Genomic DNA, 24738 nt, shown 5'->3' with positions numbered 1-24738 from the left:
AAGTGAGAACAGCCCACCACCACATTCTGCCCAATCAGTCATTTTGGTTAGTGTGTTCCTAGCTACTCGAGGCAGCCACATGAAGGAGGCACTTTTTGAAGAACTTCTCTTGCTTGTGTTTTCACTCCTGTGTCGGGAAATGAATAGAGCTTCCAGGAGATGCTGGTGGACATTTTGGCAGCATTTTCTAACCCTCCAAAGGTACCTAACACAGCTTATGATGGAGCAGGAGGAGGAGGAGGCAGCACAGGAGGAAGGGTACCCAGATATGGGACACAAATTGGCTGATGCTTCTCAGTACACTCAGTACAGCCTTTGATACTCCCTACGCAGACCAATGCTTCTGGAGCTGGGCCACAAGCACAGACTGGTGGGATCACATCATCATGCAGACCTGGAATGACCAGCAGTGGGTCCAGAACTTTTCTATGAAGAACGCTACATTGCTGGAGTTGTGTAAGCAGCTTGTCCTGACCCTCCAACATAAAGACACACTCATGAGGCCACCCCTGCCAGTCCACAAGCAGTTTGTTATAGCCATCTGGAAGCTGGCTACTCCAGACTGCTAGAGGTCCATTGCAAACCTGTCTGGTGTTGGAAAGTAAACTGAGGGGAAAGTGGTTGTGGAGGTTTCTGAGGCAATCAGGTGTGTGGTTTACCCCAAAGTGGCTGGGGCCATTGATGGGACTCATGTGTCCATAGTTTGCACTCCTCAAGAAGCACATAAACCACGGAGGGTACTACTCCATTATTAGGCAGGCCCTTGTGGGCCACATAAGGTGATGTATGAATGTCAATATAGGTTGCACTGAGAAAATTCATGATAACAGGGTTTTCCACCGAGCAGGAGTCATGGATAGGCTGAGACACTATTCCCACCAAATGACATTGTCATAAATGGAGTTACTGTCCCAACTTCGTTAATCTGGAGACTCCGCATACCTCCTTTTGCCTGTTTTATGAAACCATATCCTGATTTCAGAGGCCCTTGCAAAAGGTGCTTTAATTACACTCTCAGTAGGTGCAGAATGGTTGCTGAATATGCTTTTTGGCAGACTGAAATCCCATTTGAGATGTTTACAGACCCATCTGGATGCCAGGGTCATCAGTGCTGCCTGCATCACTGTGGCTTGCTGTGCTCTTCACAATCATTGTGAAGCCAGACGTGAGCCATTTCCCTCTGAATGGACTTATAACAATGAGGGGCCCCTAAATCAGCACCACTCAGCCAGAAAGTACATCTAGCACACCTGATGCTAGATGCACCCAGCTCCACAATCAGGGATGTTTTGTGCTCCCACATAAAGGACTTGCATGGCCCAATGGAAGGGTGGACACAATACCTTTATAAATGTGCTTGTGGGAGGCGGGCTCATTGATTGTGGGGAGCGGTGTGGAATGTTAGTGTCATAATGTAATTATGAATTACTGTATCAATACATGTGAAAATGGAACCAGAAACTTACCAGGCTCAGGGGCAGCATCTATCCCGTCTGTGTCTGCTGCAGGCTGCTCCTTGTGGATTGCATCAGCTCCTCCAGGTATGGACCCAGAATGTGCTGTGGCTGTTTCTGCTCCAAAGCCTGCTCTGGAACTGGTTTCAGCAAATTCATTGACCCCACTCAGTGCCTGCTGCTGTCTCCCATCAGTCCCCATGCTGGATTCTCAGGCCAACAGGGCACCATCCCTGCTGACCTGGTCATCATGCACCATGGTTGGCTCCATGCTGGGCACTGTGCCCAGTACCCAGTCAAATTCCTCATAAAATGGGCATCATGTTGGTGAATTGCAGCTCTGGTCCCTGGTTCTCTGGTACTCAATCTTGAGCCATTTAATCCACTCCCTGCAGTGGTCACTGGTCCAATAAATTTTCAAAGCTTCCAGCTTCTTCACTGTTTGGTATCATGCATGGGCATTCCTGGTACTCTTACTCAAGTCCACAGTTTTGCTGTGCTTGCACCAGAGATTTACCAAAATCTGGCTGTGCTCCCATGACCATGAAGCAGCACACTTTAGGGTGCTGTCACAACAGCGGAGCCAGCATGCTGATCACTTAAACACCTGGGCACTAACCCAGGGTGGACTTGCCAGGGCCTAATTAGTGAATTAGAATGGGCTGGGGAGGACTAAGGAGCAAATTGGGCCATCAACACAGGAGGCATAATAAGGCAGAGGCAGGCAGTGCAAGGGAGAGAGAGCAGGGAAAGATAACTGAATAAAGAAATCTCCTCCCACGCCTCTCTGCCAGAGAAGTGAGGAGAAACTGAATAATAGTAAAAAGGAAGGGGTAAGGTGGTGGGAAGCACAAGTGTAAATAAACTGCATGGGGGTACTTAGCCCCTGAAAGTCTCTGAGCCTGTGGAGACATCAGGAGAGGGAAGATGCGCTGTCACACACACTCTAATTACCTTTCCCAGACCTGCAGAAGAGCTCTGTATATCTTGAAGCCCTGTTGCTTTCACCAACCAAAGTTGGTCCAATAAAATATATTACCTCACCCATCGGGTCTCTAATATCCTGGGACCAACACAGCTGCTATGACAACATTGAAAACAATCATTATACAGCATCTTATTTATAAGCTTTCAACTGTGATTAAAACTCACATTCGGACTCTATATATCTCAGTATAAAGAGGCCCTTATGTGATTTATTTTAAATGCAGTAATAACGTATATGGTCCTGTCAAGAGTCTGATCCTAACACAGCAGTCCGGGGGGTGTTGCAGGGAATGTGCACTCACTCAGGTCCACTTGTTCCAGCTGGGGCCCTCTGCAGAATTCTGGCAGTGATGGATTCTCGGCCAGCCAAGCCCTTCTGGATACTTCTCCCCCTCTCAGTATGCCGGAGAACAGACCAACCACTCAGTAGCAGCAAGAGAAAATAAACATATAGGTAATCCCAGCTAGGACACTAGCCTCTCTTTCTTCAGAGAGGCCCTGCATGGGCTGTAGTCCAACTCAAAGTCCACTGGTTCTCCAGTAAGAACTATAGGATACAGTCTTCCCCTTCAACACAGAGGATCAGAACAGAGCAGCTCCTTAAGCCTTTCTAGGCTGGTGTGGGGTTCATACACCATGTCACAGGTGCCAAAGAGCTTGACCTTTGTATACAGAAAACATGGGACTACTTACATTAAACGGGAAGTACATGCATAGGTATTTGCAGGTTTGGAGCCTGTGTCTGTATTTTACTGCAAAGGGCTTCATCCAACTAATTCTCCACATACAGAACTTTTGTAGCTTTCCATGGAGAAGACTTACAAAATCAACTCCCAAAACTAAAATGTTTGGCTAGTTTTAGAAAAAGTCCCTGACAAGACCATGCCTCAGTTCCCCAACTGTAAAATAGGGCTAATGGCACTTTCTTTGTCTGTCTTAGACTCTAAGGTCTTCAGGTCAAAGACTGTCCCTTGTTATGTGTATATGCACAACCTAGCACAATGGGCCTCAATCTTATCAAGGTTCTCTAGTTGACACTATAGTACAAATAATAATAAAAAATATGAAAATCACCTTATAAAAATATGAATTATAATGTGCATAAGACATTACTAAACACAGGCTAAGTAAGGGCAGAATCTCAGCAAAACAACTGTGTCACAAAGCCACAAAAGCAAGGCTTCTGTAGCCTTTAAAAGGCTTTCAGATCCATCAGCCCAACTTTCTTTAACTAAATCATCTCTTGGGAGAGTCTATTCCAGTACAAGAGAATACTGGCAAAAATAATAAAAAAAAGAGAAGTGAAAAGCAAAATTTTATTTGTGTAAACTTTAATTTCCTTACAGTAGAAACATACAGTACAAGCATAAGAAGTATATCGATTTTTCAGCAAAGCATACCAGTATAATGAAAAACTAATTTGTACCATAACTTTAAAAAAAACCTGTAAAAATACTGTGCACTTTCAAACTTTTTTTTCTGCACATTGTTTTGATTTTTATATATTTAATTAAAGCATTAATTCTATAAGAATCATTTACTATATTCCAGATTTGCATGACCTAGGTGTAACACTCTGTAGCCTGTTACCTCTTTCATACTATTTTTATATTTACAAATTTTCCCCACCTGCATTCATATGTAATGTACAAGATACAAGAACAAATAAAGGCTTTGCCAGTGCTAATTTCACATTTAAAGAGGCAAATTAAACCCACAAAATAAAGCTCAGCATTAGGTCAAAGTAGCTTAGTTCTGCTGTGTCGAAGTCCTGCTCATAGTCATCCAATGGCAATTTCCCTCTTTTAATCATGTTTCCTCACTGTTGATGGAGTTAAGGACTTTCAAATTACAGGACTGCCACTGCCACCAATGGCAAAACGTCTATTAAATGTAAAGGGACTGGGTTTAGAGCTCATTTCTATAGTGACACCCAGAAAGAGTCATAGAGTTTAAGGCCAGAAGAGACCACTATTTCCAGTCTGACCTCCTGTACATCACAGGCCACCGGTATCACCCAGCACCCGCACACTAAATCCAACAACCAAAATTAGATCAAAGCATTACAGTCAAAGGAGACTAGACTTTTATGTGCCACAGGCAGAGAATAGAAGGGGCCGAGGTGAGGCTGAGGCCTCTGCAATGGCAGAGATATGATTAATGTGCCCAATTTACACAAATTGTGGGGTTGTTTATTGTTATCCTCAAAATACATTTTAACAGAATTACTTTGAAGGTAAAATCACGTTTGTTTTCATTTTGTAACCCAATTAAATTTAGCTACTATGTACAGATATGGCTCAGGCAATCAAGTTAGTCCACCTTGTCATTAGTCAACAGGAAGTATAATTACTGCAGCTGTAAAGGAGGTATCTGATGTTTCAGAATAAGTGAGTTTAGTTATGGTGTGAACTTCCTCAGTGCGGTTACATGACAACTTCAGGCTCTATGTTAAATAGCAAGTCATCATTTCCCCTTCGAACTTCAAGTAGTAAAGGTGACTCATTCATCACAGCCTCTTGCAGGTCACTGGAAGTCATCAAAGGACGTCCATTTACTTTGACAATGATGTCTCCATCTTTGATCCCACCTCTGCATAGGCAAAATAAAGCAAGTATTATAAGTTGTGTATTCAAGGCATGAAATTCACCCCTGTACAGAGGACCAGCAGAAGCACCACTTATTTGATGTAAGTGATACATATGCCTTGCTATTGGCCTTTCCATAGAGGTGAATTTCACACAAGGTGCTACTAACTGCAGTAGACTGTTATCTAGGTAGTTTTCTAAAATCAGATATGAAGCACAGAGCTAGGTGAATAATAGATTTTTTGTTTCGTTGTCAATTTAAAAAAGTTGAAAAATCATTTCAGAATGGATAAGAAAATATTTTTTTGAAATGTTCAATGAATTAAACAGTCAAACAAAATTGCTTTTGATCAGATTTAATATTTCATTTTGACAAAATCAAAATGTTTCTTTTTAATTTTGACAATTTTTAAATGTATTTGAAGTTTTTAAAATAAAATCAAAGAAAATTTTGAAACAAAAAGTCATTTCAAACTGAAGAATCAAAATGAAATGTTTCGATTTATTTGAATTTATTTTTTCCAAAATGTGCAATCCAAAAAATGTATACAAATTTGCCAAATGTTTTGGTGTTGTTTAATCTGCAATTTTTGCAGAAAAACAATTTATATGACAAATTTTGCCCAGCTCTAATGCAGCATATAATTGAAGATATGTCTTCTAAAACAGTGAAGACAGATAGAGCACAAATCTAGTTTTCAATAGGTATTGTTTTCTCAGAACTTCAGTACTTATAACAACATAGACAGGACAGATACCTTTCACCAGTGAATCTTTCTAATTCATTCTTCTGCCAAGACAGGACTGTGCCCCGTAATACACACTGACTGCATTGAGAAGAAACAAATACTACTTCTAAAAATTCTAAACTGAACAGAATGTACTGACCAAAATGTTGGTAATTATTTTTCTCTTTGCCTTCCAAACATTTATCTGAACGGCTTTTAATTCATCCTCCAATTTTCTTATTAATTCCTAGAAAAAGTCTTAAAATCTGATTTGTAGAAAGCCTGAAAAAACAATCATTCATTCCTGCAAGATGAAGTGTTGGGGCTTAACAATATTAGTATGAAATGAAGTTTGAAAACTGATCCTCGTCTGTAGAAAATTCAAGCCAACAGCTACTATGTCATAGTAATAGGGAACATATGAAGACATTTATTCAACAAAGATTGGCAGGCAGTATCCTCATTTATATTAAAGGTTCTGTTTATTCACACTTAACTTTGCCTTTCAAATATAAATATGGTTACATAGTAATCTTCAAGTGTATTTATTTATTTAAAAATTCAAACCAGCTAATACTTTAAGATGTTGCCCTTAGCAATGATATTATAAATATTTTAACATTTTAAATGTTAATAGATACTCATCGAAATATTTTAACAGATATTTTACTAAAAGGCCCAAATTCCCTTTGAAAAACAAAACAATATAAAGCAAGAACAAGTAAGACCTTGAATATAAACGACAACGCTGCCTGCCAATTTCTGTTGAATAAGTATCTTCAACATGAAAAAAGTAATGTTTGCTTTGGATTCCACCTACCTCTGAGAAGGTGAATTTGGAACAACTTCATGTACATAAATCCCACTGCTGACATCAGGAAAATCAGGATTATTGAGTTTTAGTTCTTCCACAAGACTAAGAAAAGATTAAAATATTGAAATCAGTTATTGTTTCAAAGAGAAATAATTCTCAAAAGTATTACATTATTCTTGAGCTTTCTCTTGAATGAAATAAGTGTCATAAAATATATTACATAACCTAAGTATGTATCCACAAATCATCTTGCATTAAAATTTGCCCGAATAAAAAAAATCTTCTACATCAGCAGATTTTTAAAAGGAATCAGATTTACTAACATGCATCACGTATTGCACATGCCATAATTACTGTATTATACTCATGCAGAACTAGCTTCTTCTATTATTGTTGTTGTGGTTTGTATTGTGGTAGCACCTAAGAGCTCCAGTCATGGACCCTATTGTGCTAGATGCTGTACAAACAAAGAATGAAAAGACTGGACCAGAGAGTATATAAGCTAAGTAACATTCACACTGGTGATAAGGCAACATTTGCTAATAGTCTAGTTTGTTTATTTTGGCATTTCATTCTTACTGTGTCCTCAGCTAAAAGTGTAACACTTTTGATAACTTGAGTTGTCAAACAGGAGATCTGTGTCTGGTCCACCGCAAGACCAGGCTTTTTTTCAAGAAAAATCTATGTTTGGGAAATTTTGCTCTGCTTTCAGGTTTTTTACATTTGGCTTGTTACAGAGTAAGGAGCCAATTGCAAAATACAGATTGTAAAACACCCTGGAACCCAATGTTTGAGGATGACTGATTCCCAGACTTAGGGTACAGAGTTGCTTCAATCCTATAGCTGAGTGTAAAGACTTTCAACTTCAGTTGCATGGATGGCTGTGCTTCGATATCATAACCAGAGAATTTGTGAGCTGTGTAGTCAGATAGAAAGGAAACCAGCATTGCTTCACAAGCCGCTTTACTCTTTCAATATGAAGTTAATAGTTAAAGCAAACACACACACACAGACACTGTAATTTACCAAAAATGGCCATGGCAACTTCTTTCAGTATTTCTTTAGATACTGCAAATGCAGCAAAATCTCACACTGACTGCATATGTCATGACATTTAAGGACAAATCCTCAGCTGGTGTCAGTCAGCTTCCACTGAAGTTAATGAAACCACAGTGATTTATTCCCACTGAAAATTTGACCCTTATGTGGGAGACAGCAGAAATATAATTCGATAAAATAAAAACTGTTTCGTCAAAAACACCAGCTGCAAACAGGTGTTTAGTCACACACAGTTTTCTGCCACACTGGTGACAGAACTACTGGTATAAAAGAGGAACTGTCTAAGCGTAAACAGGGTTATAGAGAGATCTCACAAAACTAGGTAACTGGGCATCAAAATGGCAGATGAAATTGAATGCTGATAAATGCAAAGTAATACACATTGGAAAACATAATCCTAACTATACAGACAAATGACGGGGTGTAAATTAGCTGTCAGCATTCAAGAAAGATCTTGGAGTCATCATGGATAGTTCCCTGAAAACATCTGCTGAATGTGCAGTGGCAGTCAGAAAAAACTATCAGAATATTAGGAAGCATTAGGAAAGGGATAGATAATAAGAAAATATCATAATGCCACTATATAAATCCATGGTGCACCCACACCTTGAAATACTGCATGCAGTTCTGGTCATCCCATCTCAAAAAAGATATATTTGAATTGGCAAAGTATGGCAAAGAGCAACAAAATAATTAGGGATAAGGACCACCTTGCATAGAAGGAGAGTTTTAAATGACTGTGACTGTTCGTTTTAGAAAAGAGACTACTGAGGCAGGATATGATAGATGTCTATAGTATCATGAATGATGTGCAGAGAAGTGAAAAGGAAGTGTTATTTACCCCTTCACATAACACAAGAACAGGTTTAAAACAAATAAAAAGGAAGTACTTTTTCACACACCTCACAGTCAACCTGTGGAACTCATTGTCAGGGGATGTTGTGAAGGTCAAAAGTATAAGTGGGTTCACAAAAGAATTAGATAAGTTCATGGAGGATAGGTCCATCAACAGCTATTAGCAAAGATTGTCGGGAACACAACCCCATGCTCTGGGTGTCCCAAAACCTCTGTCTGCTATAAGTTGGGAATGGATGGCAGGGGATGGATCACTCAATAATTGCCCAGTTCTGATCATTAGTTCTAAAGCACCTGGCACTGGCCACTGTTGGAAGACAGGATACTTGGCTAGACAGACCATTGGTCTGACCTACTAGGGCCGTTCTTATGTTCACTCATTTGCTCTTCAGTGATATTTCTGACACCAGAAATTACTGATTTTATATTAGATACAATGCAGAGATACAATTGTAAGAAATTGTTCTTATTCTGCCAGTTCTTTTGCATACATTCAGCTGGCAAGTGAATGTTTTGCTGGTTTTGTTAACAAGGATTGGACAAGTAATGGGAGAAGTGAATGGAATTGATGTTTTTTAGTCCTACCCTGTAGCTGGATTAAAGTACTGCCCTTTTATCAAAATAATGCTTAGTATGACTTTCATTTTGTTTGTGGTCAAGGAATTGGATTCTGACAGTCCGTCATCTGACTTGGAAAACCAAAGCGAGAAAGTCTGCAAAGCACACATTAATGTATATTGTCACCATTGGCAGGATTGGGAGAGCTGTGAGATGATTAATCTCCTGATCTTAGAATGTAAATTTCACTGCTGAAAACTAAAATGTTCACAAACTTTGTGGAAGTTTACATACAGATCTGAACTTCATTGCTCTGAACCACCTCTGAACCTTTGTAATGCATTTTATGTGTACCAGTGCAGTTTATATACACATATTTAAAAGATACTTACACGGGTGTTATTGTCAGCATCCTTATGCCAATGAAGCGTTTCTTTCCATCTGGAAAAAATACAGCAGCTACATATAAGATTTTTAGGCAAACAATAACAAGAGTGAGCACCTTTTGCAATCAAATGATAATAGCCAATACAAGCAAGATATATTCGCTTTACAAAGATTAATAGCAGAGAATGCAAAGCATGCATAGTAATTAGAATGACTTCTAAGTTCTTGTGCCTTCTGTCATGAAGCTCTGGATGATTAAAAGTAGGATTTCTCCTCTCTAGTCCGACTGCTGAGATAATGGGTGCTCTCAGAAGACTCACAAAAGATCAGTTTCAGTACTTCAAAAGTTTTCCTTAAAAAAAGCTCAGGAAACTTCCAAGATTTCCAAAAGATTTGGTAGCACAAAAATCTTTAGAACTTATTACACCTAACCAAATGCAAAATTTTGTAACCAGTATGTTTGATCCAAAAATGGTTAAACCAATTCCATCAAAAGGAGATTTGGAAAAAAAATCAGGGGGAGAAGAATGGAAATTTCACAAAAAAAAAATAAATAAAATGTTTAAAAAATCAAACACTTCTTTCCTTGCCTGATAATACCACAGGAGTTGAGATCATAGAATCATAGATTACAGAATCACAGAAGATTAGGGTTAGAGGGGACCTCAGGAGGTCATCTAGTCCAACTCCCTACTCAAAGCAGGAACAACCCCAACCCTCACGCTAACAGCCCCTGGTTTAATCAGGAGGATGCTAAAGGAAAAGCATTCTCAGTAAAGTGTCCTTATCCATGAAAATTGTTTCCCTTGTTGGTTTGTCAAAGCCTGCGTTTGCAACCCAGCAGGTCCTACTATGAGATCTCCATGCAGAACTGCTTGCAGGATCAGTGCCTATCCTCTTGTTTTAAAAGTTTCCAAACAGGGAACAGAAACAATACCTTAGGTGACTAGTCCCACAGCACACATAGTGAACAGGTCCCATAGCACTCACAGTCACTAAGCAGCAATTAGTTTAGACTCACCACACGCCCGTGAGGCAGCTAAGTATGACCAGCCCCATTTTACTGAGAGGTTACATGACTCACTCAAGCTCTCACAAAGCCAGTCTCCTGCCTCCCAGGACAATGAGACAACAGTGCCATGTTTATAGAGACAGAACCTTCTAAGGACACCTCTGAAAGACCCACACAAACTACATGAATTTTAAGGCCAGTCTACACTAGAAAATTAGATCAATCCAGCTATGTTAAGATAAGTGCAGAGTCCTCCACTTAGGAAGGAAGAATCCCATGCACAGCTATAGACTGGGGACCGACGAACTGGGCAGCAGCTCTGCAGAAAGGGACCTGGGGGTAACGGTGGATAAAAAGCTGGATATGAGTCAGCAGTGTGCCCTGGTTGTCAAGAAGGCCAATGGCATATTGGGCTGCATTAGGAGGGGCATTGCTAGCAGGTCACGGGAAGTGATTATTCCCCTCTATTCGGCATTGGTGAGGCCGCATTTAGAATATTGTGTCCAGTTTTGGGCCCCCCAATACAAAAAGGATGTGGACAAGTTGGAGAGAGTCCAGCGGAGGGCAACAAAAATGATTAGGGGGCTGGAGCACAGGACTTATGAGGAGAGGCTGAGGGAACTGGGCTTGTTTAGTCTGCAAAAGAGAAGAGTGAGGGGGATTTGATAGCGGCCTTTAACTACCTGAAAGGGGGTTCTAGTGGAGGATGGGGCTAGGCTGTTCTCGGTGGTGGCAGATGACAGAACAAGGAGCAACGGTCTCAAGTTGCAGGGAGGGAGGTCTAGGTTGGACATTAGGAAAAAGTTTTTTACTAGGAGGGTGGTGAAGCACTGGAATGGGTTACCTAGGGAGGTGGTGGAATCTCCATCCTTAGAGGTTTTTAAGCTGCGGCTTGACAAAGCCCTGGTTGGGATGATATAGCAGAGGTTAGTCCTGCTTTGAGCAGGGGGTTGGACTAGATGACCTCCTGAGGTCCCTTCCAACTCTAATATTCTATGATTCTATGATTCTATGTCAGTCAGGGGTGTGAAAAATCTATGCCCATGAGCAACGTAGTTAAGATGACCTTAGACCCCATGTAGACAGCGCAAGGCTGATGGAAGAATTATTCCTTCTGATGACCTAACGACTGCCTCTCAGAGAGATGGATTACCTATGCCGACAGGAGAACTCCTCCCGTCAGCAAAGGTAGTGTCTACATTGAAGCACTACAGTGGGGCCACATTGCAAGTGTAGCCAAGCCCTCAGTGTATCTGCTTCCAAAGAATGAAAACATGGTGAAGTGACCCTAACATATTTGAACCTGTGGCGCAAGTGAGTTTAAATGAGGAGAATTCAACCCTGCTATAAGCAGGCGCAACTCCATTGGTTCTGTAGTGACAATTGTTATGAGTGGTCATGATGCTAAACAGCTGCTTTATGTACTAATTTGATTTGATGATGTCCTGCAGTGAGTGCTTCAGCAGTTGATTATATCCTGTATAAAAGAGAATTTCCTCTCACTTGTTCCAGAATAACAGCCTTGCAACTTCTTTGAGCATCCCACTGTTCTCAGATTATGAAAGAGGGTGAAAAAGAAAGACTAAACAGTTGTCTCTAACACCTGTTCTTTCCAGAATAAATAACCCCAGTCTGGGGACCTACTCCTGCATTCCTTGCACACCCTATACCCTCATCAATGTCAATGAAACTTTTGAGAACCCAAGGGATGTAGGATGTACCTGGCCCTTGGCAATCTTACAGCATACCTCCAGCCATCTTTGTTGCCTTCCCGGGGATGCTTAGTCTCTCTCCTGAAATTTTTAAGGTGAAATGAGCAATACTGGCCACAGTAAACTACTGATGAAGTCCTATTGTTCAAAACAGGGGTGTCATCACGACAGCCCTGGGCCAGATTCAGCTCATTTGATATATTTATGTGACCTGTAGAGCATAAATATAGCTTCTGCAGAACTGAGGCTTCTATTTTTTTTAAAAAATACCCAGTTCCTAACTCTCATGTTTGCACAGGGAACCTCCCAAACGTGAGTGTGAACTGAGTGTGAAATGACACAGTGTTGTCTTCCTGAGTCCGCAATCAGTCTGAAAAGATGCTTCTGAAAGTGTGCACAAGGCTGATGACACTTTAAATGTCACCATTAACTATTTCATTGCTGCTCATTTTAGCACTTGGGATAGGAAAGGAGGAGAGAGAACAACAGTGCACAAAATGGAGAGGTGGGTTGAATTGGGAATTGTTGCAAAGAAGGAAATGCAGATGAAAGAAAGGATAAGAGACACACACATGGAAGTGGTACAGGAACAGATAGGAGAACAGATAGGGATGGATGAGAAACCAAGAGTAGACATAGTGCTGATCCTAAAAGGCACTATTGTCCCTGTGGGTGATGCTAAATGTGACAATGAGGCACTTAACAAATAAGAAACAATGATAAAGGCTTAGTTACTATATAAAGGCCTTATTCCACCTGAGATCTTTGTACAATCCACCCATACAGACCTGTGGGAGATCTGCTGAGGACTCAGGATTTATGGATCATAAGTAAAAAATGGACTTCGGCCCTCTCTCCAAAATGACTTTGACAAACCCCATTTAAAATAAGGGATTTGTAATTATAGTAATATGCATATGAGGATCTAATTTGTTAGATTATTTTATCCACTGCTGTGATCTGGGCAGAAGCCTTCTGCATGAACTCCTCCATCATTTCTTCTTGGAGCATTCTCATCAGAACACATGAGAACCTAAGACTCTCTTTACAAAAAGTGTGTCACGTTACATTTCTCCAAGTCTAATGTCATATGCAAAAATTAAGGCTTCCGCAACAAAAGCAGCTGGAGGGAGTACAGACTGGCAGCCTTGCTGGCAACCTTAGCAGAGAAGCCGAGGAATGAATGGGCATTGAGACTCAATTACAGTGCATTGTCACCCCCAAGGGATGGCCCTTTCAAGGGCAGGGTTGAGTCACATTGGCAGGGTCCTATGGGGAAGCTCTCTGGACAGCCTCCAGATCTGTCAAGCTGGCAGTCTTCATGAGCACTTAAAATTGCTGTAGGGATCAGGAGGCAGAAGAAAAAATAATTAAGACAGCAAGCACAGAATGGAAAGAGGCCCTAAATATAACGAGCCCCTCACCGGAGTGAAATCACAGTAACTAAGGCTTTTTTATTATTATTTTTTAAATGTTCATATGCTGGAATAATCAAGCTATACATGTGTGGAACAACTTCAATCTGAAGCCAGTATGACCCATAAGAGAAGGAGATCTTTTAAAGTTCTCTGAAACACAACATGCCAGATTCACCAGGGCGATCTAGAGCTTTGTGCCACTCCAATGATGCAAAAGAGCTGCAAACCTGCTTGCCAGGTCAGTTAAACCGGAGTAGGGCAAAACAGCTGGAGCTTGCTAGTGAATCTGTCCCCAAAAGTCTGGAAGTAGTTACGACTTACGCCATACGGGACTTTCTATTCTCTGAGATATTTCATACATAATAAAGACATTAGATACTATCGGCCTCCAAAGTTAAACTTATTTATTGATGATTATGATCATCTACATACAACGAATGAGACAGACCAATAAGGAGCTAAAGGCACAAACATTCACAACCACAGACAAAGCTACTGCTAAAAGTATTATTGTGAGAGCCAAATGAAGGGCCCGATTCTGCAAACTCTCATGTACATGAATACCTTTATCATGTGAGTATTGCCACTGCAGTCAGTACGAGTGAAATCCTGGCTCCTTTGAAGTCAATGGGAGTTTTGCCGTTGACTTCAGTGGGTTGAGGATTTCATCCAGACCATGTAATGAAGGAACTAATTTTGCACTCTAGTTGGTATGCAGGCAAACCTCCTGCTACTCAGTTCATTCCTATTGCAGTTAGCATGCAGACTGTATCAGCGGGCCTGAAATTATTTAAGAAAAATATTCCACTGCCAAACAGATACGATGAAACAGCTCCAGCTTCTCTTGTTTATTGGTGGGTTATATATTTTCTCAAGCTGTATAACTGAGCTGCAGAGTGAACCAATGATCTGAATGCAATTTTGAGATGAAGAACAGCCCAAATGACAGTTATCAGTATCTTTACCTATATGTAGCTATTTATGTCTATTATTATCTCTAATAATTATTACTATTTGCTAAACTCCACAGCTTGCTTAGCCCCATATGGAGCCAATTGTGAGCTGCCTCAGTCTAGCTGTACTCAAAGGCAAGAATATTTTGCTGATATTTAGTCTAATAGTTAGTTCACTGCCTTTCACCCCAGTACTACTTGTTAATACCCTTCTAGGAAGTCCTGAGTTAAGATCCCAGCCCTGCCAATGATTCCCACTTTGGCCTTCAGCAGATCGCTGAGGTCGATTTTTTTCATATCTGGGTCTCTAAAGTTAGGCAGCTAAATAAGAGGCCTGATTTTCAGAGGTGCTGAGCTGTTGAAGTCACAGGGGGTTGGGGATTCTCAGCACCTTTGAAAATCAGACCACTTATTTAAGTGCCTAATTTTAGGGAGCCTCGTTTGAAAATTCCAGCTTTTGCACAGTCCATTTTCCCATTTGTATAATGGAGATGATTTTACCTACCTCCCTGAGGTACTTAGAGTTAGTTAATGCTTTTACAGAGTTTTGAATGACTAAAGCTCTATATAATAAAGTATTATTATTAAGGTAATAATAAATAAGGTATTTATTATTTATTATTATTACCATCAAGTTTGCTGTCTAGTGGTAAATGACTATACATTTAAATATTGCTCATGATTCCCAATACAGTGTATATTTTTGATTCGTTGTTTATGTAAATAGGGTTACATATTTGTTCGGAAAACACACACTGATTTTATGACTATGCACATTCTAGAGCACTGATAAAGTTATGTGCTCAACCGAGATTTAAAAGGCCACGTCATGGATGTCTCCTCTACAGCAGAATCAAGTTGTATAGAGGCATTTCCCCTAATAGGGTTACTACTGTTATAGTTTATGCTTCCACAGTCCAATCTTTTAACTTAGATGATATTCAGAGCAGAATGGAAACACCCTTATCCTGATTCATATGATTTAATCATAGCATGATTTTGAGGGTGGTTCAAAGTTAAACTGATTCCCTTTTTTCATTTTCATATGACGAAATGTAACTGGACCCAAGGAAAAGATGATGAAAAACTAGAAATTCTATTGACAGTCATAACAAGGAATGACATAAGTACTGGAAGTCTGAAAACTACTACTAAGTGTCCAAAAATGCAAACTTAATCCTGAACACCATGCAAATAACTGCTGAAATAAACTCATTCTTTCCCAGCAAGGGCTAGTGAATGCCTTTAAAGGACAGCCGTACTTTGGCAGTGACTCAGGGCAAATGGTGTAAGTGCTTCCGCAAGTATGCAAGTGGTGCCTGACTAGATAAGTGTCTTGATTCAGCATGACATCACAAGTGAGGGTTAGTAACCACGTGTCACAGACAGAGAAAGGACAAGGATGAAAATAACAAGCTAAGGTGTCCACTCAGTATGTTATACACATATCATAATGCTGGGGTTCTTCCCTTTCACCTTTTGTCTGCTCTGTGTAGTGAGGGGTGAATAAAGTGAGAGAGGAAGGGGGGTGGCCTGTGGTACAGGTTCAGGATGGGCATTCAGGACGGGCATGGAAAGAGACATAGGCATGCCTCTGAGAGAAGCAAATAAAGGCGGTAGGCAAGGCTAGAATCAGAGATGTAGGCTAGGTCTGGCCTTGAATGCAAAGACAAGACGTGTCAATGTGAGGCTCAGGCAATGGGAAGCTACTGCAAGGACTGAGGGGACGGCATCGGAAAACTGATTTTGGAAGCAGCATTTTGGTGGACAGGAGTGAGAAGATGGAGCAGGCTACTATCAAAGCGACCCAGGAGGAGAAGATTGCAGTCGTCATGATGGAAGATGATATGGGTGTGGACAAACAATTTGGCAGTCAGGACACAAAGGAAGGGACGGATTTAGAGAAGTGACAGCACTTGGCTAGCAGCTGGATGTGCTGAGAAAAGAAGAGGGAGGAATCAAAGATGACCCCCTAAGTTATGGAAAAAGTTAAGATTTTGTCACGGTATTTTTAGTAAAAGTCACGGATAGGTCACGGGCAATACACAAAAATTCATAGAAGCCATGACCTGTCCCTGACTTTTACGAAAAATAACAGGGCCGCAGCTGCCAGGGGGGAGGAGGAGGCACAGCTGGGGGTGGAGGGGCAGGCGCAGCGACTGAGAGCTGGAGGGGTCTAGGTGGGGGTCCCCCACTGTGGCTTGGAGATGCAGGGTTCCCCCCACTGTCACTGACAGCAGCAGGGCCCCCTGACCTGATCCCACCCGCCGGCAGTGGTCCCACAGCCACTGAGAGCTGCTGCCCCCTGCGAGCTCCACAGGTCCCAGAAGCGGACAGCTTCCAACCTGCGGCCCCAGGTCATGGGGTGGAAGCCAAAAAGGCTAATTTCATGGAGGTCTCTGGAAGTCACAGAATCTGTGACTTCTGTGATAAAGTTTTATCCCTATTTCTGAGTCTGGGTGACAGGGAGGATGGTAACATTATGAATGGCAGCAGAGGACAGAGGTAAGGAGGAAGGTCTGGGCTGAAATGAGTAGGTCAGTTTTGGCCACATGGAGTCTGAAATGGCATCATTCAGGGTGAGGCGTCAGACCCAGTTAGAGATAGGAGCCTGAAGAACAGCAGAAAAGTCAGAGTGGTGAAGTACAATTGACAGTCATTGGTGTCCTTAGACTGTAAACGCTTTGGGGCAAGGATAATCTTTTTGTTCTGTGTTTGTTCTGCACCTAGCTCAATGGGGTCCTGACCCATGACTGGGGTGCCTAGCTGCTACCCCAATACCAATAATAATAATGAATAATAATCATCACAACGGTACTGGAGCCGATGCAAATAGAAGAAGTCATTTATGAATAGGGTGTAGCAGCATTATCCCTCCCAAAGCTACCCAGTGTATCCTAGGTGTTTGCATCTTATTTCCCACAGTGCACTCTGCCTGCCCCCTGCCTCCTTAGGGTAATCTGTAGTGTTGGTGTTGTCCCAGTCCCTTGCAAAAGACACGGAAGAGGAGGATAAGCCTCCTTGCAGAAGATCAAGTCTCTATTTGTTCCTAAGTTTATCTCAGGCTAACCTGGTTCATTTACAGCTCTCACCCCTACTGGTGGCCTTCCCTCTGTGTCTCCTATATGAGATACCGTCTATTCTTTGGGTCTCTCGGTTTATGAATAATGGAACACCACTTTTTCTTCCAAGAAGCTGTCTTCAAATCCCAAGTCTCCATATACAATGACACCACAACCTCTCAGGCTACAAGCCAATACTTCCCTCAGCTGTGTGTGGCCTCCCTCTGATTTGATGCAGATACTGTGGCAAAATGAGGACAGACCTATGCATGGAATTAAGTGCCAGGCCATAACTTTTACCACAAGGGAGGGATGCTAACTGCCCATCACCCATACTCTCATGCACCAGGCATTTAATTGGTTCCAGAAGCAAAATGAGGCTCCACATGGCCCCCACTCCAGGTTAAATCCTGGGAGCTGGAGAATGCTGGCCAATCAGCACTCCTCCCTGCCCAGCTGGCCAATGGGTGCCAGAGACTTGCAGCAGAAGAGTGTCCCTTAATGAGGGTCTCCCTCCTTGCTGCTGGAACTGTCCCCCTTCACCGCTGGCCCCCATCAAGTTCCCCCACCCACTGATGCAGGTTGGTGGCATTTATCCTTATCAGTATAAACACCAACAGAAACCAAGACCTGCATCCTGGTGGCCTTTCACTGACAGCCCCTCCCCCCCAAGTCCATACTTGAGAATGTCCCAGAGCTGTAGCTGTCCATTCTGTCACACTACCAGCTGCATGTTTAAGCAATTCATGAACAGATAATTTACCATTAAAATCTAGACATGCAGTATTTTCAAATAATGTACTTATAAAACCATGAAGGTTTCTTAACATAAATGCATTCCAAAGCATCTCCCTATTAATTAAATGTGTATTGTAAATTATTTATATAGTGATCTGAACCTCACTTCTGTCCTGTCAACTCAATGTATATATTAAAGATTTCATGGCACTTTTTATGGGAATACGGTAGGGTTTCTTAGCCAAAATTTCTCTTCCTCCTGTTGTGAGGCTCATTAGCTGCCTCTTAGAACTGGGTACTGATTATTATAACAACATTATTATGTATTTCCAAAGGCATCTAATTTATAAATTATCCTTCAGGATGAAAGGTTCTTTTATGAAATGTTATCATCTTTCAACATTACTGCTGGCATGGTGCTATTCTTGGATACAGAGTACAGTAGAGTGGCCTAACAGAAAAGAAGAACAATGCATTGATTCAGGCACTAGCGGGGCACTCAGGAGATGCAGGTTCAGTTCTCCGCTCTACCACATGTGGCTTTAGTGATTTTAGGCAAGTTGCTTAGTCTCTCTCTGCCCAGTTCACCATATATAAAAAGGAGATAATACCTACCTCATAGGGAGCTGGTGAGAATAAATGCATTAAATATTGTGAGGTATTAAAGCAACATGGAGCCATATAAAGACAATAGATATATTGTACATTACAATCAGTCATTGTATTTCTTTTTTGGTTAACACAGACCAAACTGTTGAAGTATGAGTTTCCAGTATCATTTAGAACAGTGTTTTTTCTAGCCAGTGTTGCTTGTAGAATTTACCTTTACTTTGTTTGTCATGTGACTCTGTGAGGAACTGAGTGATGCGATCGGAAGGAATAGCAAAGGAAATTCCAGCAGTAACCTTTAAAGTGTTTATTCCTATCACTTCACCATCCTGTGGAAAGAAGACAGCCAATGAAATTGTCCCTGAAGGACTACAAAGTTAATCCCACTGCCTAAGATCTTAATTTTCAAATGAGAAGTTGAGGTCAGTTTAAAAAGGTCAGTTTTGCTCTCTGGAGAAATAGAGCAATTACTTCCTGGGGAAGAATTCCTTCCAATTATCATAGTTTTCACAGGTTTTGAGAAAAGTACCCAAAATATGGTAGTAGTGATACAATAAATGATAAAATTATTCTTAATTTTGAATCAAATTATTTTCCTTTATTTGTCTGCTAGTGACACATTTTTGGATCTTAATACTTTTAAGTTCTACATGCAAAAAATGTGCACTTGCCCATTTTCCAAGCAGAAAACGGGCATTTATACACACATCAGATACGTGTCTTTCAGCATATACAGTCAGGTATGCAATTACCAGATTTACATTAGCAAAGGGAGAGTTTGCAGCCACATTGGACACATAGATATGTTTTGCACAGGCATAACTTACGTGCCATTATCTGACAATTTAGCCATTAGTGATTTTTCCTAAAGACCTGTCATTTTCATTTTGTAAGATTTGTGTATGTGTATAATATAGTGGATATTCCATCTTCACTGAGAACATAAGAGATATTGTCCAAGGTCTTTCAAGCCAGATCTGTAAAGGAAAAAAATGATCTGTACTTACCAAATTAACTAAGGGTCCTCCCGAGTTTCCATACTGTAAAAATAATGGCAGAAAATGTTAAATTGTTATTTTACTGCAGGCAAGGAAAATCACACTTCAGATCATGTTCTTATTTATTAGCAACTGAGAGTGAGCTAGGCACTGCAGTGAAGGACACGATCCCTACCATGTTGAGTTGACAATCTCAGGGACTGATTCTACACAGGAATCCAAGTAGCTGAATTCTTATGATTTATATCTGTTTCTTTGCAGGATGAGGTTCTAAGATGAGGGTTAATATTAGGGGAAATGTTAAAGAGAGTCTCTAAAATGTAAAAACTTATTTTTATTCTCCTACGTATTGTTACAAAAAGGTTGAAAAATATTTAATCCGTGTTTAGCAAATTATATTTCAGTAAGATATTAATAAACCAATGTTTTTAAAATAAAACTAGACCTGTCAATCAGCACATTGGGTTGTGATATTGTCAGCCACTTCCCGAAGGAGCACAAAGAACCTGGCCAACATTAAGCCTCACTGCATCTTCCTGTGAGGTAGGTAAGGGTATGCAGTGGTTGCTTTACTAACCATGGATATGCAGCTACCTCTGGGGGAAAATGTGGCAGCTGTTTAATTAAGCAGTTGTGAATTTTCCCAGTATCTGAAGACCTTCAGAAAAATAAAAAAGCAGAAGTTGCTGGAAGTAGAAGGTGCAGATGTCACTTGTCTATCTACTTGTTGGATGCACAATTTTTTTTTAGTTGGGCCAACTTTTTTTGAGTATTGCCCGTTCTCTCTTTTGTCTGTCCAAGTTGCTCATTCCCTCCTGAGGATAGGAAGAGTCTGGTAGCTGCTCACCCATGGGTTCTCTCTGTCCTGTAGCTTATCACACAGCAGCTACACATTCTTGGCTGCTTCTGAATAGAGCAGCTATCAGACTCTTCCTTGCCGAAGCTCACTGCTTCTCCAGGCCTGCGATCATCTTCATATCCCATGTTCTCTCTTGGAAGAACAACTCAAAATGCTACCTTCAGCTGTCGATTTTTCCTGTATTCCCTACTCTAATATCACCTCTGCCCTTGTATTATGTGTTGAACTCTGCTGTCTGTGTCTGAACTGGATCAGAAGTTTTTGGGGGCAGATATGTTTTGGGAAGCAGTTTGTTTTGGAGAAATGTTCACAGGTTTGAAGTCAAGAAAGTCCTGTTCTAATCCTGGCTCTATCACCAGCTTGCTGTTTGCCCCTTCAGATAAAATCTTCAGAAGTGCCTCCATGATTTAGAAGCCTAAGGTAATAGGATTTAGGCTGCTAAATTTCACCCTCAACCTCTTATACAAGTTTCCCAGTATATAGACCAGATTTTTTTGATACAACTATCCCACAAGGGTGTTGTGAGAAATAATGCATGTTTACAAAGGGTTTTGCACATGTAAAAGGCAAAATATTACTAATTTACTCCGCTTGAGTACATTGTTTGAACTTAGTGAATAACTATTTCTGGGAATATTTTTGTTTTAAAGTTTTGGCAGACTTCAGCTGTCACTACCCCTTCAAATCACTAGATGTTGCATGCAAGTACTTAAGGGCACAGTTTACTTTTTTTCAATCATCTCTTGTAGCCCCTCATATGAGCAGGAATGCGTCTTCATATATGTCTGCACAACATGGAACACAATGGGGCCTAAATCCTTACTGGAGTCTCAGGATGTTACAGTGATTTAGAGTTAGACTCTCGTTTGGATTATACGGTGGAACAAGTGAGTAAGAATTTCTCCTTAAGTCCCTATGTGTGATCCCTGAACCTTAAAACTGGGCACAAGCAGTTAAGTGAAGCTACTCGCCCATTTATTCTTTCTCTGGGTAGAGAATGAATGGAGCTCTGGCTCCACTCCCACAACTTGCTGGCCGGAGTAGCCAAGCCAGTGCAGACAGGAGCATAATAATTCACTGCTGATCTACACCAGCCATATGTTACTGCACATAGATTCCCTGGAATAAGGAGGAAATGTGGGGAATGGTAACTCCAAGGGGTGTCTGTCATTCACAATGCCTCCCAGGACTACTCCTGGGGTAGTGTATCTTATGCACCTCTCTTCCTCAGGTCTAATGTCAGAATCTAATGCACAGACACAGAATAATCTATCTGTCATGCATGAAGAGGGCATCATTTATTTTAAAGGAAGTCCCTTTTACTCAGTGGAATTCCTCTAGCAGGGCAATTATTCCCGGCAGCACAGGTGGAATTTCAAGGTTTCAGGACCATACATCAGCTGCGTTTCTGAACTCCTCACCGACCCGATACTTACATTGATAATGGCGTCTGTCTGAATGTAATCCATATCTGAGTCCCGCAAGCCTAGCTCCTTTCCATCTCGCTGAGCAGTGCTGACAATACCTGTTGTCACCGTGTTCTGCAAGGCAAAAGGGCTCCCAATAGCCACGACGAACTCCCCAGGCCTCAGATCAGCCGAGTGGCCCAGTAATAATACAGGCAGTTTTTTCTTTAAAAAAAATAAAAATAAACAAACAGGAAGAAAACAAAGAATTACTGTCAGTTTCTGGCTGAGTAAATCAGAATGATATGCAAGGACCAAATCCTAGCAACAGACCCGAAGGATATACTGCCACCTATGTCCAACGGAAGAGCAATTCTGCCATCATAAGTCAGGATACCACAGCACAGGCCAGCTCAATGCACTGCAGGTCACTGCTTCCTGCTACTGTCTTCAAAAGAAAAGTGCTCAATGCTAATGGAGCCGCCTTGCAATTAGGGCTTATACTGCCATCTACAATAACAGGATTCTGGGACAAACTCACCCATTTTCCATGGGATCTCTGTTGTCAGGGTGTGCAACCCATCACAAGCCGGATTCTGCCATCCTTACTTACATTGTGTGGTATCTTACTTCCCAGGTAGCACTACTGAAAACAGTGGGATTACTTGCGGAGTAAGGTATTACCTAGTGTGAGTAAAGGTGGCAGAGCCTGGCTGTATGTTAGCTGTGAGTAACTGCTGGGGGACTCTTCTGTACCATGGCAGGTTCCCCTCTGTACACCCACATCCACATATTCTGCTCTCAGCTGGCTGACTCTTCCCCTTTGACCAATGTTCCCCTTTTTTGTGCCCCATGCAGGATGGAGCCTTTATCCAAAAATATTAAACTGTCCCAATAAAGCAGAAGATGATTGTTCGAGAGAGAGGATCTTCACTTCAAATATACCCTACTCTCCCAATATCAAAAGGACTTTTTTCTTCAAACACAGTCACCCTCACATCTTCAGTTATGTTTCTCAATATGCAGAATCCACATATTTCTCTCAAGCAGTGCTTTCAGCTCAGAAATGGTGAAATAATTTATTAACAAAATGTGAAATTTCCCAGGCCTACAGCTGCAGTCCATTCCTTACTTTTGATCTGCATTTTATATTAGGCTTCACACTGACTAGTAAGTACTGTTGAATGAGATACATAGTATTCCCAGGCAACAATCAAAAGAAGTTTCCATGAGGCAATTTGTTCAATTCTTGCCCACTTATAGAACCATTTCTGGCCTAAATATTGGAAGAACCAGAATTGTATTAAAGATCTCTGTGACACTCCACTAATATTCATATTTCACATTTTGAGCCAGATCTTACAGTGGTATAAATTAGAACAGCTGCACTGAAATCACTGATTGTAGGCCTTTGATTTTACTGTATATTTAGTCATTGAAATGGGAACTTTCTTTTCTTCCTTTTTTGTCTGAATTGTATCATATTAATAAGATCTGCTAATACAGAATTCCTTGGCAAGCTGTTTACTTATTTTGTAGTCTCTTTGGCTGCTAATTCCTGATCTGAGCAAAGAAATGTGAACTCAATGTCTTACTCTTAGAAATATCTGAGATTCATTTGCACTGTGAAATTTACATTACACTAATAATGAACAATTCCATATGTGTTTCTAAAGAATTCTTAAGAATATGTTCTAGCATATGAGGCTGTGCCTAAAACACAACTGATCTGAGGCTACCAATTTGATTAATTTAATCTCTTAGATTACTTACTTTAGGATGAATCTTTATTGTTGCTATATCAGACTTCTTGTCAATGTCTTTGATTGTTGCTTCATAGGTATCTCCAGTCTGTAGCTGCACTTTTAACTGTTGTCGCCCTGATATAGCATTGCTGCTTGACACCACGTGGGCATTGGTTACAATTAAACCTGAGTCTGACATAATAAACCCGGATCCACTAGACAAGGGGACATTTCGACCAAAAAGAGGATGTCTGTACGAGAAGCAAACAACATCTCATAAATTAAACAGCTTGTAAGGAATAATAATAATATTATCTACCAAAGCTTATTACAGTTTGTAGCAGCTTATAAATATATATAACCTTTCACGCTGAAGAATCCCAAAGCACTTTATCGTTGATGTGAGAGTTGATTAAAAAAACCCACTGAATTTTAAAAATTTGACAAAAAAAGACAACATTTTCACAAAAATGTGGTCCCCATTGTTAGACCAACTCTAATGAATGTCATGCCAGGGGTTCTCAAATGTGGGGCTGTGGAACACTTTGCTAGAGGTTTGCAAAGAGCTGGAAGGTCATATGGTCCTTTCGTGTCTTTGTTTTCAGTTACTTTTACGGGTATCTGCGTTTTCGTTGCAAGGAAGAGTCTAGATGCCAATAAAGGTAGTTGGTAAAGGACAAGGAATCAGCCTATCTGACTCCACTCATCACTGCGGCTATGTAAAAGGAGAATGAAGGCAGGAAACCAGAGCTTCCAGCCACCAGAGGGAGCTAAAAGTGGGACTGGAGCCCCTAGT

At 41.0% G+C, this 24738-nt stretch overlaps 1 protein-coding gene across 1 annotated transcript in view; it reads right to left on the bottom strand.

The window, feature by feature from the left end:
- Positions 1-3771: 3771 nt before the first annotated feature.
- The window catches only part of HTRA3 (HtrA serine peptidase 3), a 36724-nt gene continuing 15757 nt past the window's right edge, over positions 3772-24738 (bottom strand). The window contains exons 3-9 of the mRNA XM_067558855.1: positions 23971-24193; positions 22228-22422; positions 19942-19974; positions 19149-19263; positions 9436-9484; positions 6578-6673; positions 3772-5033 (exon numbers count right to left, since the gene is read on the bottom strand). Coding sequence (XP_067414956.1) covers positions 4868-5033; positions 6578-6673; positions 9436-9484; positions 19149-19263; positions 19942-19974; positions 22228-22422; positions 23971-24193 — 877 coding nt within the window. The 3' untranslated portion in view covers positions 3772-4867. The remainder of the gene's footprint in view (positions 5034-6577; positions 6674-9435; positions 9485-19148; positions 19264-19941; positions 19975-22227; positions 22423-23970; positions 24194-24738) is intronic.

The sequence above is a fragment of the Emydura macquarii genome, unplaced genomic scaffold (assembly GCF_026122565.2).
Source record: "Emydura macquarii macquarii isolate MOO-44397 ecotype Brisbane River unplaced genomic scaffold, CSIRO-AGI_Emac_v2 contig_2199, whole genome shotgun sequence".
Taxonomy (NCBI): domain Eukaryota; kingdom Metazoa; phylum Chordata; order Testudines; family Chelidae; genus Emydura; species Emydura macquarii.
Note: the sequence above shows the minus strand (reverse complement) of the source record. Positions and strands in the feature narration are given on the sequence as shown.